The sequence below is a fragment of the Haematobia irritans genome, chromosome 3 (genome assembly GCF_050003625.1).
Source record: "Haematobia irritans isolate KBUSLIRL chromosome 3, ASM5000362v1, whole genome shotgun sequence".
Classification (NCBI taxonomy): Eukaryota; Metazoa; Arthropoda; class Insecta; order Diptera; family Muscidae; genus Haematobia; species Haematobia irritans.
Genome location: NC_134399.1, coordinates 3,727,335 through 3,744,223, shown reverse-complemented (window position 1 = coordinate 3,744,223; position 16,889 = coordinate 3,727,335). Strand labels below are relative to the sequence as shown.

At 33.2% G+C, this 16,889-nt stretch overlaps 2 protein-coding genes across 2 annotated transcripts; both read left to right on the top strand.

Annotated features, from left to right (window-relative positions):
* Positions 1–878: 878 nt before the first annotated feature.
* Positions 879–3,327, top strand: LOC142229309 (uncharacterized). Its single transcript, XM_075299858.1, has 2 exons — positions 879–1,027; positions 1,110–3,327. Exons 1-2 carry the CDS (start codon positions 1,016–1,018, stop codon positions 2,655–2,657), a joined length of 1,560 nt encoding a protein of 519 aa, XP_075155973.1. The 5' UTR covers positions 879–1,015; the 3' UTR covers positions 2,658–3,327.
* A 10,223-nt stretch (positions 3,328–13,550) lies between these two features.
* Positions 13,551–15,478, top strand: LOC142229551 (uncharacterized). The gene is made up of 2 exons (XM_075300117.1): positions 13,551–13,657; positions 14,425–15,478. The coding sequence occupies exon 2, from the start codon at positions 14,470–14,472 to the stop codon at positions 15,274–15,276; it is 807 nt and encodes a 268-aa protein (XP_075156232.1). The 5' UTR covers positions 13,551–13,657; positions 14,425–14,469; the 3' UTR covers positions 15,277–15,478.
* The last annotated feature ends 1,411 nt before the right edge of the window (positions 15,479–16,889 follow it).

Genomic DNA, 16,889 nt, shown 5'->3' with positions numbered 1-16,889 from the left:
TCCATATAAATGATCAAAAAGTCAATTGGACGAACAGTCATTTTATATAAATCTTAAAAGACGTCTAATAAAAAAAAATTAAAATGTCTTGTTTTGTTTTGCTTAATCTCGAATAACCAAAACGTAATCTATGTTGGCATCTCTAAAACCAAAAAAAAACTAAAACTACTAATGGTAAAAGTTATTTTTAATTGGAAGCATAACAAAGTTTTCATGATAATTCAGCTTAGACCTTATGAAAAACTATCTTCTGGGTTCTAATCCTTGAACATTTCGTAAAATTATTGCATTTGCCCATTTTTAGTTACTTGTAATATTTTAGCTATAAAACTTGTTCATATATCTTTATAAATAATGATCTCTTCCGGAGGAGTGGACCAATGAGGAATTCATTTGGGAAGCACTTGAAAAGCATTGAGGCGCAAATATAAAAGTAATGCACGCATGTTACAGTGAAATGTTCAAATGACATTGTATCTTCGACATATTTGAATATGAAACAAAAGCCTAATGACTTTGGACATTTGAGCCTGTCGCAGCCGAAGGGGTTTGGCGTCTTCAAAATTAACCATGAAGCCCATGTCTTAAGAGAGTTAATACTTTCTGGCAAGCGACACGCGCCAAAAAGAGAGCTCTTCAAAGAGCCATGTATTTGAAGGCTTCCAAACACCAAAGTCTTATTACTACAATGAGCGTTCAGCTATTGTAGAGATTTGAATTGGTTTTGGTTGCTATAGTAGCAGCAGTAACAAGCAAAATTAAATTTCCAGAGCGAGCGTTTTTTGTGACTCACAACATAAGCCAGCCAGCAAGAGGGGGCTTTAGTGTAATTTTCACTATGGCTCAGCACTCAGCAAAGAGTGAAGATTGTTTTCTGTATAAAAGTCTGGGCTAAGGCGATGAGTAGCAACATACATCTTTTGTCTTTGCAACCAAGCACTTGTGGATTACTGCCAGTGGTTGCTTCAAGGGAGACGATAATCATAATTTAAGGGATTACCAAGCTGAGGATACAATGAAGACATTTGTAAGTGGATTGGAATTTTCAAGGTCATCGTCAAGTCGAATATAATCGCGTTTGAAACATTTTTTTCTTTCAATTTTTTAAGGTAATTATTTGTGGCTGTTTGCTGGTGGCATTGGTCCGTGCTGACATAAGCGAGAAATTGGCCGAGAAAAATTCGGCAGCGGATAAAATTAGTGACTCCAATCCCAAGAAAAGAGATGCTTCTTTTGTAGGTGGTAGCAGTTACCATGGACCATCCTATAAATATTTGCCCCCACCTCCACTCCAGGGAGCCAGCGTTTATGACTCTTATTCTACTGGAGGACATCATCATTCTGTAGGATCTAGTTCTTTTGGATCTTCCGGATTGGGTCACTCATATTCTGGACATCGTGGTCATCATGGAGGTGCCCATTATGTTGGAAATGTTGGTTCAGTGAAAACTTCTGGTAGCCATGGTTTTAGCGGATCATCTTATCCCTCGCACAGTTACTCTGGAGGACATGGATATGCAGGCAGTAGTTCCGGATCACATGGTTACTCTAGTGGTGGTTCTGGATCTCATGGTTATAGTGGTGCTTCCTATCCTACCCACAGTTATGCCGGAGGTCATTCTACCACTGGCTCTCATGGTTATTCGGGCAGTAGCACTGGTTCTCATGGCTACACAGGATCTTCTTATCCCTCACATAGCTATTCCGGAGGACATTCAACGGGCAGTCATAGTTACAGTGGTGGACATTCTCCTTCTCATGGCTTCTCCTCTTCCAGTGTTGGCCACAAAGTAGTTCCTTCTATATCGGTGGGCCCCAGTTATTCCTTGAGTGCTGGCCATGTTGGTACTGGAGCCGGTTTGGGAGGGGGCTATCATTATGCCAAAGGGATAAGTGGCTCCTTGCCAGCAGCATCTTCTGCAGGACATGGATTTTCTGGCCATAGTTCAGCTACCCATGGTTACACAGGTCATGGCATTGTTTCTGGTGTCTCTGGTCATGATGATCATCATCACCACCATGTACACAACGGCAATCAAGAACATCATTATATTGTATCAGCATTGGGACATGATTCCGGTATTTCCCATTCCGGAGCAAGTGATCAAGGTTATCAATTTGAGAATCCTTCCAACACATACTTACCTCCTGCGGTGCCATCCAATAGCTATGGTGTACCATTGGCCACTGTAGGTTCCGGATATTCAACCAAACATCAGAACTCCGGTTACGATGCTCCTGTCTATGCTGCTGGGCACAAAGGTTTGGGTCATTTTGGTTTTACCAACAATAAACCCAATACTTTGCACACATCCTTTATCGGCTCCGATTTTAAGACAACATCCTACAGCAAAGTGCCATTTAAGCCATCGACATTTTTGGGTGCCAAATTTGAAGGATCTGCTACAAGCGGCGCAGCAGTAGGACCCTCCCAGCATTATTTGCCTCCCTCAGGTGTGGCAGGTGATTCAGTGGGTTATGATTATCCTGTCCCAACAGGTCCAGCTCTTCAATTCAACGATCAATCCTTCCAAACCGCCGTGGATACAGGTACCAGCAATCATCAACCTGAGAGCACTTACTTGCCACCCCATGAGGCTACGGCAACACCAAGTGCTAGCTATTTGCCACCCACTGGCAATTCATATGGCCATTAGATAGAATTTTTCATTTTGCAACAAATGAAAAATATTTTTTTATTAGCCTCGACATCATTGTCTTCCCCATCCACAACCCCTCGCCCCATTTCACCCTTTCTAAAAAACTCATATTAATAAGTGCTGCATTTAATTTATTTTATGTAAATCGCATACTACTTTATAAAAATCATGCAAAACTGTATTATAGTTTAAGTGAACAAGAAATGTAAATAACAACGAATGATTTAAAAAAAGTTTTTTTTTGTGTTCGAAAAAAGTATCCATTTGAAATTCATCTCACACATTTGAAGTCATTTCAGTATGGGTTTGGGTAAGAGAGGGTGATATGAGATTGAATGACCATTTGTGTGTTAACTTTCCCAGTTTTATGGTAGTGATTGATGGCACAGATTAACAACTCATAGCATTTGGCAACAAAAGCTATGTTATCGTTTCCATTCAAAGTTGCCTGTATGTGCTCGCGATGACTATATTGGATGAATATTAGCAAAGAATATTTCCATTTTATGACATTCCATTGACGATTTTAGTATGCAATTGTGGTACGCATTCAATTAATGCAATGCAAAACGTTTGATAAATACAAAAAATAATGGTGAGTGAAATAACTCCTACATTAGAGAAAGGGAAATGATATGAATAAAAATGGGGATTGAAAAAACGGAAATTATTTATATTGCATTGGTAATATATCAAGGATATTTATTTTACTTGCAAGCCCAGGTGGTGGCATGGATAGATGATGATGGCGCTGGGTTGTAACAAAATGGCCAAAGTCTACCACAATAAAGCCCACATTTTGGAAAGTAGCGATATATTTTTCATCATAGTCTCCTTTGAACTAGGTAACAGTAGTGCTACAAATTTGATTAATCCTCTGAAAAAAAAGCGTTGCGGGGTCGCGATGATCGATCGATATTTCTTCACACAAGAAATATGGTATCATATCAGGAAAATACTGTGAATTCGGCAGCAGTAACTAGCCCAATGCGACCAATTGAAATTTATCATTTTACCTTTCGACAGGTAGTCGAGATAGATCACACTTTTTGAATTCCAAAAAAACTGGCCATCACCTTCCACCTGAGGCAAAGATTTCGCTTTATTCGGAGCACTATCAACGACTAATAGTTTTCTTTGTATCCTGTATATATTAAACTACTTTCGTCCTTTGAATCAATTTGGCACGCTTAGTTAGCACCCTTACTCTAACTTTTGCGATGAAATAATGAAATTATCTCTCCCTCTCTGAATTAAGTTCATGCCTTGAGTCTTTTGAAAAGCCCAATAAAAAAACATATCTTTAGTAGGGGTGTGCACGTGAGCAATATTTTACTCACGCACACTCACGACGGATAAATCTTACTCACGCACGATATTGTTTGGTAGGTTAGGTTAGGTTATGTGGCAGCCCGATGTATCAGGCTCACTTAGACTATTCAGTCCATTGTGATACCACAGTGGTGAACTTCTCTCTTATCACTGAGTGCTGTCCGATTCCATGTTAAGCTCAATGACAAGGGACCTCCTTTTTATAGCCGAGTCCGAACGGCGTTCCACATTGCAGTGAAACCAATTAGAGAAGCTTTGAAACCCCCAGAAATATCACCAGCATTACTGAGGTGGGATAATCTACCGCTGAAAAACTTTTTGGTGTTTGGTCGTAGCAGGAATCGAACCCGCGACGTTGTGTATGCAAGGCGGGCATGCTAACCATTGCACCACGGTGGCTCCCTATTTGGTAGGACTCACGCACACTCACGAAAGGAAAATTTGTACTCCGCACACTCACGCACGAAAATGCCGTGACTCACGAAAAATACCGTGACTCATGAAAAATATCATGACTCACGAAAAATGTCGTGACTCACGAACAATTTTTTGAGTAATTTACCTTAGTGACGTGTCTGAAAACATGAGCATTATTAAAATCGAGTGCCTTATTACACGCTAAACATCCCAGGTGTCACTAAAATTGTAGCGTTTTATGTTGGTGAGCGGGATTATATAATATAATATATATATAATCTTTATAATATATAATATATAATCTTTACTCACGCACACTCACGAAGATAATATTTTCGTGACTCACGCACGACATTTTGGTTTGTTAATCACGCACACTCACGCCATTGCCATGAAAATTTTCGTGAGTCACGACAATGTCGTTTCACGTGCACACCTCTAATCTTTAGCCCAGAACTCCGTGTCTTAAATAATTTTGTTCGGTTCAAACTGAGATTGAATCCAGAACTCCTTGTGTGCAAAGCGGACATGCTAACCATTCCACCGCTGTGGCTCCCTAGTTTGTGTCTTAAGTCTTTACTTAACAGATCAGCTAAGAAGAAGTTCATGCCTTAAGTCTTTAGATAATGAAATTCTCTCTCCCTCCCCAAAATTAAGTTCATGTCTTGAGTCTTTTAAAACGGCCAAGCAAAATCAAAAGACATCTATCTTTAGCCTATGCTGTGCCTTATAAAAGGTCAACTGACAACAGAACTGTGTGTCTTAAATAATGTAGCTAATTTAAGCTATGCTTTAAATCTATGATATTACAAGTGTATCAAAGTAACATGCATACATCACAAGTATTATGTTAAATAATTTGGATTTTTTCTTGGAATTCCACAAACAAAAGGAAAAATATAGAAAATCTACACAACAAACCTTTTATTGTTTAATATCATTTAATAACATTTATTTAATTCCGTTTGTGTTTTTTCGTTCATCTTTAAAAGAAGTAACCTCTATTTACATAACTGTTAACAATCAAAAGTTCATAACATACATCTACTTACATATGCACGTACCTATATAAAACGTTTTTAATACTCTATAATTAATATTCCATAGACTGGTGTTACTTGCCTTTGTTAATAAAGTCATATGCTATGGTTATGGTACATGAAAATATAGTATATATTTTAAGCGGGGAAAAATTCGCACACTCTTATACCATTGTCATGGGGAAAGACGGGGTTTTTAAACCCTATAAATACATGACGTCATAACTGATCAAAAGCATGCCACACTGCTATGGTTATGGTAAAACTGTCTAACTTTTAAGTCTTTATTACTCAGTCATCGACAGAAAGTGAATGTCTGTGAAAATTTGTGGAGTAAAAGCAAACAAACTCCCTATCAAACTGAAGAAAACTATTAAGTCAACTAATGGCAAATAAAACATAAAAATACCCTATATAAAACTAGAAAAGAAATAATTAATGCATTTGTAAATATAAAATTGAAGTATATAATCCTAGATTTGATAACCACAATTCTTAATGCTACTTTTAAAATTAATAAAAGAAGAATTCATTAAATTAGGTAATAATTAATAGAGAGTGTGGACCTGGTTTATATTCGAATCATGGGGTTTCGAAACATTTACCAAATAGGGAGAATTCAATCATCATGACATCCAATGTTAACATACAGTCAATGATTTGTATGCGCATTACAGAAGATTATGAGCTCCATCTTGCTTTCTCTCGAATACCAAACAGTTTTTAATCGGTACATAGTTCTTATCACCAACTTTAGTAATATTCCTAAGTGTCTAGTTATATTCAACAAAGTTTAAAACAAAAAATAATTTTTATATTCATAATACATACTCAGTATCATTTTATTGATATATATTTTACTAACTACACATATTTTAGAATTTACAATATGCATCATGCATCGAGACGAAATGAATATATTATCTAATTTTATCTGCTTCATCGAAGCCAGCAACTAAGGCATAACAAAAGAGTGCATTTTTCAAGTTTGCCTGTTTTTTATTGTTTTTGCATTTTACATTGAATGTCTTATTTACTAGAGCTAAGCCTCCAGGGTCCATAAATCGCACACAATAGTAGTATGTTGAGGGTTTCCAAAGTATTATTTAACACTTTGATGTGGCAAAGTCATGATCAATATTGGCGACTGATATTGGGAGATTGAACACGTGGTGATATTACCACTAGCGGTTGTTATTGTTTGCATGATGTATTTTAAACCCAAAGATATTAAAGTTGAAATTCGTTTGTGTGAAAGAAGGTGAAGAAGCCTTGCCAGTTGGTGGTTAAAAATATCTCTCACTTATGGTGACAGTTTCCAACATAATCGGATGTTAATCATTTGCGCATATTTGACAAATGAAGTTAACAATATATAATTTGTTGTAAGAAAAAAAATATGACTCATTATTAGGGTTTATTCACCAAGAAGAAGAAAAAAAACGTAAATTATGTTTTGCCAAAGAAATAAGTAACCTTGACAAACGACTGTGGCAATTTCCAAAATACCAAAATAAAAGCGAAAATACTTTAGTAGCCTTGGGGCAAAAGCGAAATATTATTTAATGTGTTAATAATACAAAACAAAATCTCCTTAATCTATTTATTTAAGGGTTTAATCACATTAAACAGTATTTAACTCTAAATTAGTAAAAACCCTTATTAAAAAACGGTAAATATATTTTAAACTGTTTATGGGATTATTCATTGCAAAATATTAATTAATAGTTTAGAAAACATATCGGTACTAAAATACCGTAAATTATTTCTGAGTGCAAGAAATTGATTTCCTTTAATCTTTTCTGAAAAATATAACGAAATTTGGTTTCCTTCAGGCCTTTAGTCTGTATATAAACCCAAAGAAAAAATACTTTCGTAAGGAACAAAGTTTTAGACAAACGAAATTTCCCTTTGAAATAAAGTATTTTCATTCAGAGCGAATTTATGACAAACGTTGTAACAATGATCTCTAATCTGTTTTATTTGCTTTTAAAGAAAATTGTTTAGCGTCAAAAGAAATCTTCGTTTGTCTAAAATTTCGTTCCTCAGAGAAGAAAATACTTCTTTAAGTGTACTAAATTTATGTCTTCCTTTCTATATAGGGTTTAAGGCTTAAGGTTATTGAAAAGCGCAATATTAGTTAAAAGTCTTATTTTTAGATTTTACTGAGCCTTCTAAAATATCACCTTACAACTGAACTGCGTTTCTTAAATAGTTTTGATTGAACTATTCGTATGTTGATTTTCTTGAAATGAAACAAAGTAGCTTCCCGCTCGTTTTCTTCACTCAACAAAATCCTATTTTAAATGTTTTTCTATGAATCTACTTTCTTTGTAAAGTGATGGCTTATTCAAAATATTTTTTAGGGAAATCTAAACAACAATTTTATATATTTTACCTGGAATGTAAACAAAAATATTATGAAAATATAATTTGGAGATGTTTAAACATCCATGAATAGACTGTGAAAAAATTAGGCTTCCTTATTCATAATTGTTACAATTTTAATGAAATTATATTTCATTGTATTGCTTAAATCATGGGAAATATGAAATTAAATTAATTTTACTACGCCCATTAATCAATTTTCAGTACTTTTCTTTGAAAGCTTAAATAACACTGAGCATGAGAATTTTTCTTCATGTTCGTGATTCACACCTCAATTCACACGAAAGTATTTTATTTCTGTCCAAGCGAAATGTTTTCTCAAACAAATTCTTCGTGTTTTGTTTTGTTAGCCATATTCGTAAACAATGTTAACGACCCCTGGGGCTATATAAATGAGCTGAGTAATTATGTTCTTATTATGGTCAAGTATCACGTGTTGATTTATTCAATTAAAATAAAAAAATATAATTGAGATAATTTTCTTAAATTACAAAAAAACCTCAACAAATGAGTTGTAGTTTTGATTTTAATGCAGATTATGCAATCCTAAATAATAATCCATTCACTTTTTTCTACACCTCACTTGGTGAAAAAAAATCATTTGATTACACAAAAATTTTAGGCCATATACACAGAACACAACTACAGTAGTCCAACACAGAAATTTTCTTTAGCCAATATATCAAGATAATTATTCCCAAAAACGAAGCAATCGTATTAATTTACTCAAAATTTAAAACAATTTATTATTGTCCATTTTGCCACACTAAATTGTTAATTTATTAACATTTAAATAGCCTGAAGATTTTCAGTAGCCACCAATTCGCACTTGTAAAAGTTTTAATGTTTTGCCATAATACTTAAGGTATTGACATACAGCAATAATTTTTTATTGTTGTATTATTTTATGTTATAGGTGATTGATTGTATGTGTGTGTGTGTTCCAATGGTATCAACAACCATTCTCTTAATGATTTTACAACTTGCATGTTTGTTGCTTAATTCTTTTGTTTATTTGTGATATTGGTAACATCAAACGTTTTTATGTTCACATCTCATTACGGCTTCATTTGGATTCAATTGTTTCATATTCGTCAGTTTAAAACCGATTTGTTTTCAATTCAAATGTAAACGAGTTCAGAAATCAAATTTCTTTAAAATGCAATAAAAGTCATTCAATACACATCAACAATGCAATTATAAGAGGAAACAAAAAACCTCAAATAATTCATTGCATTTTGTATTGTTAGTTGATTTATTATTTATATTATTTAATTTCTCTATCAAAAGCCGGTATATACAATGGCAAGTAAATGTGTTTTAAATGGTTTTGTTAAAGTCAAGAGTTGACCTTAAAATTTTGAATGTAAACAGAGAATAGTGAGATTAATAACAAGCCTGAGAGAAACGTTTCAATTTATTAGGTTGCGAACATACAGCATAGTTTTAGGCTCAAAAAAATATTAATTTAATTTTATATGAGAAATCCATGCGAATGTGAATATAAAGCAAAAACTTGTCTAATTTCGCGGTTTCTTTTTGTTACTGAAAAAAATATTGTCGTGAGGTCAAAGATTTCATGTCTTTAAAATACGAATACAAATTTTGCTTAGCATAGAAGACGCATTTCTCTAAAATAAAGTTATTTTCTTTGTCCAAAAGTCGATAAACTTTTCAATGAAGTCGTATTGTCCTTATAATTAAGTGATTTGACTTAAAAATGGGTATCTTAACATGAAAGAAAAAATTTATAGGCTAAGGTCAACTTGACTTTAATAATTCAGAAAAATTCTTTAAATTTAATGAAATTGTCTTTAAATTTGTTGTCTTTTTGCATCTTGACTACAAAGCAAAAAATCGTTCAAATATAGGACATGTTTTTCAAAACTTTATTTTAAAGAAGTTTTTTACTTCAAACATAGCATAATTTCTACTGGAAGTCGAGTCTTAATTTGGAAAATAAAGTTGCCGATAACTCGTTTTTAAAGGTCTTTGATAGCATATGAAGAAAAAAAGCTGAGAAAGCGAAAAATTAAAATTTGCTTCCTAGAAGCAAGTACACAAAACCTAAATTTAAAAGAGAATTGTGTCTTAAAAGTATCCTTACTTGTATTCTCCGCTTCTTTGGCTCGGAATCAATACCAAATTTTTTAAAGTAAAGACAAAATCTTTGGAACCGAGTATGCTTTTTTTCAGTGAAGTTAATTTCAAAGCTCATAATTTTCTGCACGATTTTTTCATCCTTAAAACAAAAAATTTGGCTGGGAAGAATTTTTCATCGAAAAAATTTTACCGAAACTGACAACTAGTTTACTATAAAAATAGCAGTGAAATGTTCGAGGGTTCTGGACGTCACTGTATATTTTACTACGGTAGAATGGAGAGGTCTTGTATTTTTTGTAAAGTGGATCAGGACTTATGAAAGTCATGTTACTATTATTATAATTTGGCCGATAAGAAGTGTACACTGTAAAAACAGATGTTATCATTGGTTTTAATCCCTAGCCAAAGAAGCTAAAAATTACTCTAATGATAAATTGAAGACACGATTCACACCTTAACCAAAACTTAAAATTCTAAAATTCTAATTATTTTTAAAGAGTCTTTATATTTATACTGACTTTACAAATAATTATTCTATAATATTTAAGAATTGTTTCAGATCCATTAAAATCAAGCTCAATCTCAAATCAACAGATTTTTCTTTTATGGAAAGAGGCCCATTCTAAGAACTCTAAAGACAAAACCACTTCAATTTAAAGTTTATCGGCTTTTGGTCAAGTAAAAATGCGTTCAGTGTAGATTACAATAGTGGGAGTCACAAACCTAAACTAGCTCCAAATATTGGGACAAAATAACGAAAGGTACACTGTTAGAAAAATATGTTTTTCATATGTTCCGATATAAACAAAATGTGTTTCGGGCACGATTTTAAACCACAATATATTTAAGTGCGAACATGTAATTTTCCTAAACTAACACTAAATGTTTGGGAAATCTATGTTAATATGTTAGAATATATTATGTTTGGGGCATGAATGTTTCATAAAAATCATATGTGTGAATACAAACATATATAAATTTACAAATTTCAACTAAACATACATATGTTGTGATATTTTATTCAAAGCGACAGAGAGAGTATAGAGAGAAATAGAGATGGAAACCGGGAGAGTTGACGAAAGATATCAATATAACACAGCAAAAGAGTCAAAAGAGAACAATTTCTGTGAAACCGCTTGTATGTTGTTTCGGAAAACTGTTTTATGATAAGGCCAAAAATTTGATATGTTTAAGTCAAAATATTATTTAATTTGAATAAAGAGAATATACATTCTGAACCAAGAGAATAGACATTTGAAAAACAAACAGCTTATGTTTTCGCCTTGAGAGCAGCATTTTATGTATGTGTGGACATGTGTTTTGTTTATCATTTTGGCATTATGGGCACAATTTTTTTCTTGGTTCGTTAAAAGAAATCAGGGGTCTTCATAAAAATAACGAAAGGGCACTATACTCTTTTTAGAGTTGGGACGGTAAAATGAAATAAGGAGGAAATAGTGAAAAATTACACAGTAAAATGTAAAAAAAAAACAAAGTTTAGTTTCTCTTTATTAAAAAGTAGTCCACGAGGAGTTGACGGACACCATCAAATATAAAAGCGGGCATTAAGTTCGACTTTTACAGCTAAAACAATTTAAAAAGTTTATTTTCTTTAAAATGAATTATTAAAGAATAATAAAAGGAATTTTAGAGCGATGGTGTTAAATGCTAGTAAAAAACTGTTCACTCCTAAATAAATTTATGTTTATATTATAAAATTATGTATGTATGTTTATACTCGAGTCCACGTTCTTCTTTTGTTAGTTTTTGAATTCCTTCCAAATTTTAAAGTTTTGTACACAGTTTTTTATTACAAGATTGTTATTTTTGCAATAAAAAATAATATTTTATCCAAAAATCATTCAATTTCGTTTATATCAAGCACTGTTACTGACTATAAATCTTTAATAACGCACATTTCGATGTTTCATTTAAAAAAAATTAATATAGTATAAATATAAATGTGTAAATTAAAAAAAAATGTTCGGTCGGAGCAGGGATTGAACCCACGACCCTTTGCATGCAAGGCAGACATGCTAACCACTGCTCCACGTGGCAAACAAATGTATGTTTCTGTTAAATAATGTTATGTTTGCATGGGCTCGTGGGCGCTGCAAACTATGCTATATAAATGTAACGATAATTATCTACTGGTGACTATAACAGCTACGTAGCCCAGTGGATAGTGTGTTGGCTTACAAACTGTATGGTCCTCGGTTCGATTCTCCGTGCAGGCGAAAGGTAAAATTTAAAAAATTTATAAAAGTGAATAATTTCTTCAACATTATTTGTATTACAGAGAAGGGTGCCAATAACTAAAAAATTTCGTGGAAGTGAAAATTACGAGTATGTTAGGGAATGAGCACAATCGTGTTTGGGAAAAATTCTTCCAAGCATATAATATTTTTGGCTCAAAATGCTTCCAAACATATAATATGTTCACATAAAACAAACATATTAATGTTTCGGCAGTATGCAATAATATATGTGCTTCCTGCAAAATATGTTTGGAACATATGTTAAAGAAGCGATTTTTTTTGAGGGTGTAATAAATAGAATAGAAACCAAAAAAAAAAAAAATAATTAATCAATTTCATATTTTTATGGGGAAAAAGAGCATAATTGCTGGGTTATCCGGATGTCTGTTGTCTTCACAATTTAATATTAATAACTTACAAATTATTGCGTAAATAAGCTTCATATCGGAAGCTATTTGATGAATTCCAAAAATGATTCACATTTTCCTGGGAAAGAAAAGTATATCAAAAAACCAGATAAACTTAAGGAAAAGCACAGCAAAATGAGTCTGGACTTAAATGAAAATTGTAGCAATGTAAACTTTATAAACATTTTCCTGATATCCGGAAAAATCTAGTTGACTTACTAGACTAAAACGATGCTGATTGTCGTTGTAACAATAATGTTTGATATGTCTATTGTTCGCTTCGTTTGTTTGAAAGAGCGACATAATTTCAGCGAAAACAAGAAATACAAAAATTAAAACTAAATGTTTATAAAGTATATAACCAAAAACTTGTTTTTGGTCACGTGCATTGAACTTGCTCCATGGTGTTAAATATTTTGAATTTTCCGGAAATAGACCACATTGAAACGGTGAAAAATCTAGTTTAGTTCGTTTTATAAGAAATTCGGGACTCCACTATGTTTATAAAGTTATATTAACCAGTAACTAAATAACATTGACCTTTAATTTGATTTGATAATAAACCGTAATCATTACATCAAAATAAACTGCATGATCATTATTGAGGCATGCAATGCGAACAAGTTTTTCTGTTTTGAAGGCTTGTGGGCTGTTAGCAATTTTTTTCTTTTTCTCTTGCTTAAAAAATCAAAACACTTTCAATTTCTTTTGGCTAAAATATTTTTGATACCATAATACTAAAGTTTTTGTTTTTGTTTGCTTCGCCTGTATGCTTTTTTGCTTCTCGTTTTACTTTTAAAGGAAAATTTGAAAATTCAATTGAAACTAGCAATGCTGCCGTCGTTCGCTAGCTAGTTAGCTGCCCGAAAGGCTGAAACCGTCATCATTCAGCTGTCGATCCACTTGTTTAGCGTAGAGTAGTTATAAAAGCCAATGTCAACTGCAGATGCAATGTTAAAGAAAAATCATATCTCAAACGTGTTACAGCGGTCGAGCAAGGCCACAAGGATTTCTAGCAGAAAACTGTATTTTCAAAGTGAAATAAAATAAATGTAAAGTTTTCTTTTAATACATTTAATAGAAATAGCTTTAAATTAAAAAAAAACGAAGTTACTCATTAAAAAATGAAAAAATTGACAAATTTGAAAAACATTAAAATCACATGATCCCAAAGTTATATATAATTAGTCAAAGTGATTTACAAAAATTGGTGGTGATTTAAAAAAAATGATCTAAGTGATCTATATATGTGTATATAGAGGCTTGAAGTTCCTGTCTTAAATCTTTTGATTTTAACATATTTAAAAATGTCTACCTACCTACACCTTTAACTTGTGAAAGTAGCACAACCCAATGGACTGAATAGTCTGAGTGAGCCTTAAATATCGGGCTGTCAATATACATAAACTAACCTAACCGTTTTATGAAGTATTTTTTTCAATATAATAAAATAATCATTGGATAAATTCATTATTATGTGTGATGTTATGAATTGCAACCATTTTCATGAAAACCTGGTATACTTTTAGGCGCTACTAATTAAATCAAGGAAATAGTCAAACACACAATCAAAACTTATGTATTTTAAATAAAAACAAAAATAAAATCACTTAACGAAAGTTATTTAAATTATGGATTTGTAATCGCACAAGAATTGTTTTTTTTCGTTATTAATTTTCTGTTAGAAATCACCATTACATAACAATTTCATATTTCAAAGAAACATGCATTGATTACATACTTACTTGCAATTGTTATTTCTAATTTTCTTTTTGTTTTCATTACTTAAATATTTTGGACTACTTTTTCATTTCCACAGATTTTATTGGTTTCTCTGGTATAGCGAAATAATAACAATTCCATAATGTTTACGAGGAATTACTCACAACAATTACTTTTACTTTTATTGGCACTGCCTCTAACCATAATCGCTGGACCAGTTTCAAATCCTGAAGTAGCCAGCAAATCGCCAAAACAAAATACCATACAGCAACAGCAGCAACAAAGCAATCAACAAAAATCCCAAGATGCACATCTTAATTCATTGAATGTCTATGCCAACCAATATGACATCATAGGCAATAATCAAAATAGTCTCAACAATGGTGAACAATTTAAGCCCTCCTATAAGCTACCGGATATTGAAACCAATTTCACACCCATACAAAATAGTAATAGCATTGCTCCAGATTTTGCCAGTATATCACCGGGTCCAGTGCTCATGCAATATTTGCCACAAACCATAACAGAGGGTGGTGTGCAGTATTTGCAATTAATACCCACAAGACCACTGATGGTACCCATAGGGCCCTATTTGACGGCTGGTGCTGGAACTCCAACTTTGGGTTATACACAAACCATAACGGCCACACATCCCTTGGATTATGGAACTAGATCCAATACACTTTTATCCACAATGCCAGTAAATATGGTACCACCAGCAGCTCCAACATCTTTGCTCGAAGTGCCTTCTCAGCCTTTGAATGCTTATGGAATACAGTCATATGCTCCTCAATTACAAACACCAAAACAAAATTATCGCATTAATCGTGAGACCAAGGATAGATTTATACCAGGACCATTGAATTTAAATACGAATGAATATATACCGGGACCTGGACAACCACAAAGCCCACAGCAACAAACTGGTTTGGTAAGAGGAAGACCGTAGAGATTAAAGAAAACCAGGGTAGTTGTGGAAGTTATTATGTTTGAGAAGAGATCTAAAACCAAATGTATATCAGTCTACTTATTTAATTGTGTTTTGTATTATATAACCGTAGTTTAAGCTATATTTTCTATATTAACTTAAAGCTTCAAATAAAGTAAATTTCTAGGCAAAAACCAAGAAATACTTTTTTCGACAATGAAAATTTCGGCGAACAATATTTTGAGGGAAATTATAAACAAGGTAATTAAAAAATAACAAATAAACGAACATTGATTTAAAAAAATTATTAACCCTTTCACTACCGATGTACACTTAGGAGGACATTCGAAAAAGACACTAAATTCTATTTTCCCACTTAGTTTCGATTTATTTCTCCATGTTATTTTAAAGTAGAGACTTTAATCTAAATAAGCTATAAATATTGTCCATATTGGTGAGGTCTAAAATACATTTTTATAAACATCTTTAACAATAAACAAACAAGTAAGGAAAGTCTAAAGTCGGGCGGGGCCGACTATATTATACCCTGCATCACTTTGTAGATCTAAATTTTCGATACCATATCCCCAATACATACATTTAAATATCACTCGATCTGGACAGAATTTGATAGACATTAGGGTGGAACACAATGTTAGTAAAAAAATATGGGAAACATTTAAAGCAATTTTATGGAAACTTCGCAAAAGTTTATTTATGATTTATTGCTCGATACATATGTATTAGAAGTTTAGGAAAATTAGTCATTTTTACAACTTTTCGACTAAGCAGTGGCTATTTCACAAGGAAAATGTTGGTATTTTTACCATTTTTGTCGAAACCAGAAAAACATATATATGGGAGCTATATCTAAATCTGAGCCGATTTCAACCAAATTTTACACACATAGCTACAACGCTAATTCTACTCCCAGTGCAAAATTTCAACTAAATCGGAGCAAAAAATTGGCCTCTGTGGTCATATGAGTGTAAATCGGGCCAAAGCTATATATGGGAGCTATATCTAAATCTGAACCGATTTCAATCAAATTTGACAAGCATAGCTACAACGCTAATTCTACTTTCAGTGCAAAATTTCAACTAAATCGGAGCAAAAAATTGGCCTCTGTGGTCATATGAGTGTAAATCGGGCGAAAGCTATATATGGGAGCTATATCTAAGTCTGAACCGATTTCAACCAAATTTAGCACGCATAGCTACAATACTAATTCTACTCTCTGTGCAAAATTTCAATTAAATCGGAGTAAAAGATTGGCCACTGTGGTCATATGAGTGTAAATCGGGCGAACGATATATATGGGAGCTATATCTAAATATGAACCGATTTCAACCAAATTTGGCACGCATAGCTACAATGCTAATTCTACTCCCAGTGCTAAATTTCAACTAAATCGGAGCAAAAAAATTGGCCTCTGTGGTCATATGAGTGTAAATCGGTCGAAAGCTACATATGGGAGCTATATCTAAATCTGAACCGATTTCAACCAAATTTGGCACGCATAGCTACAATGCTAAATCTACTCCCTGTGCAGTGGGAGCCACCGTGGTGCAATGGTTAGCATGCCCGCCGTGCATACACAAGGTCGTGGGTTCGATTCCTGCTTCGACCGAACA

Bases quoted from the DNA above. Each gene is read 5' to 3' on its own strand.
- LOC142229551 (XM_075300117.1), top strand. From the start codon at position 14,470: ATGTTTACGAGGAATTACTCACAACAATTACTTTTACTTTTATTGGCA.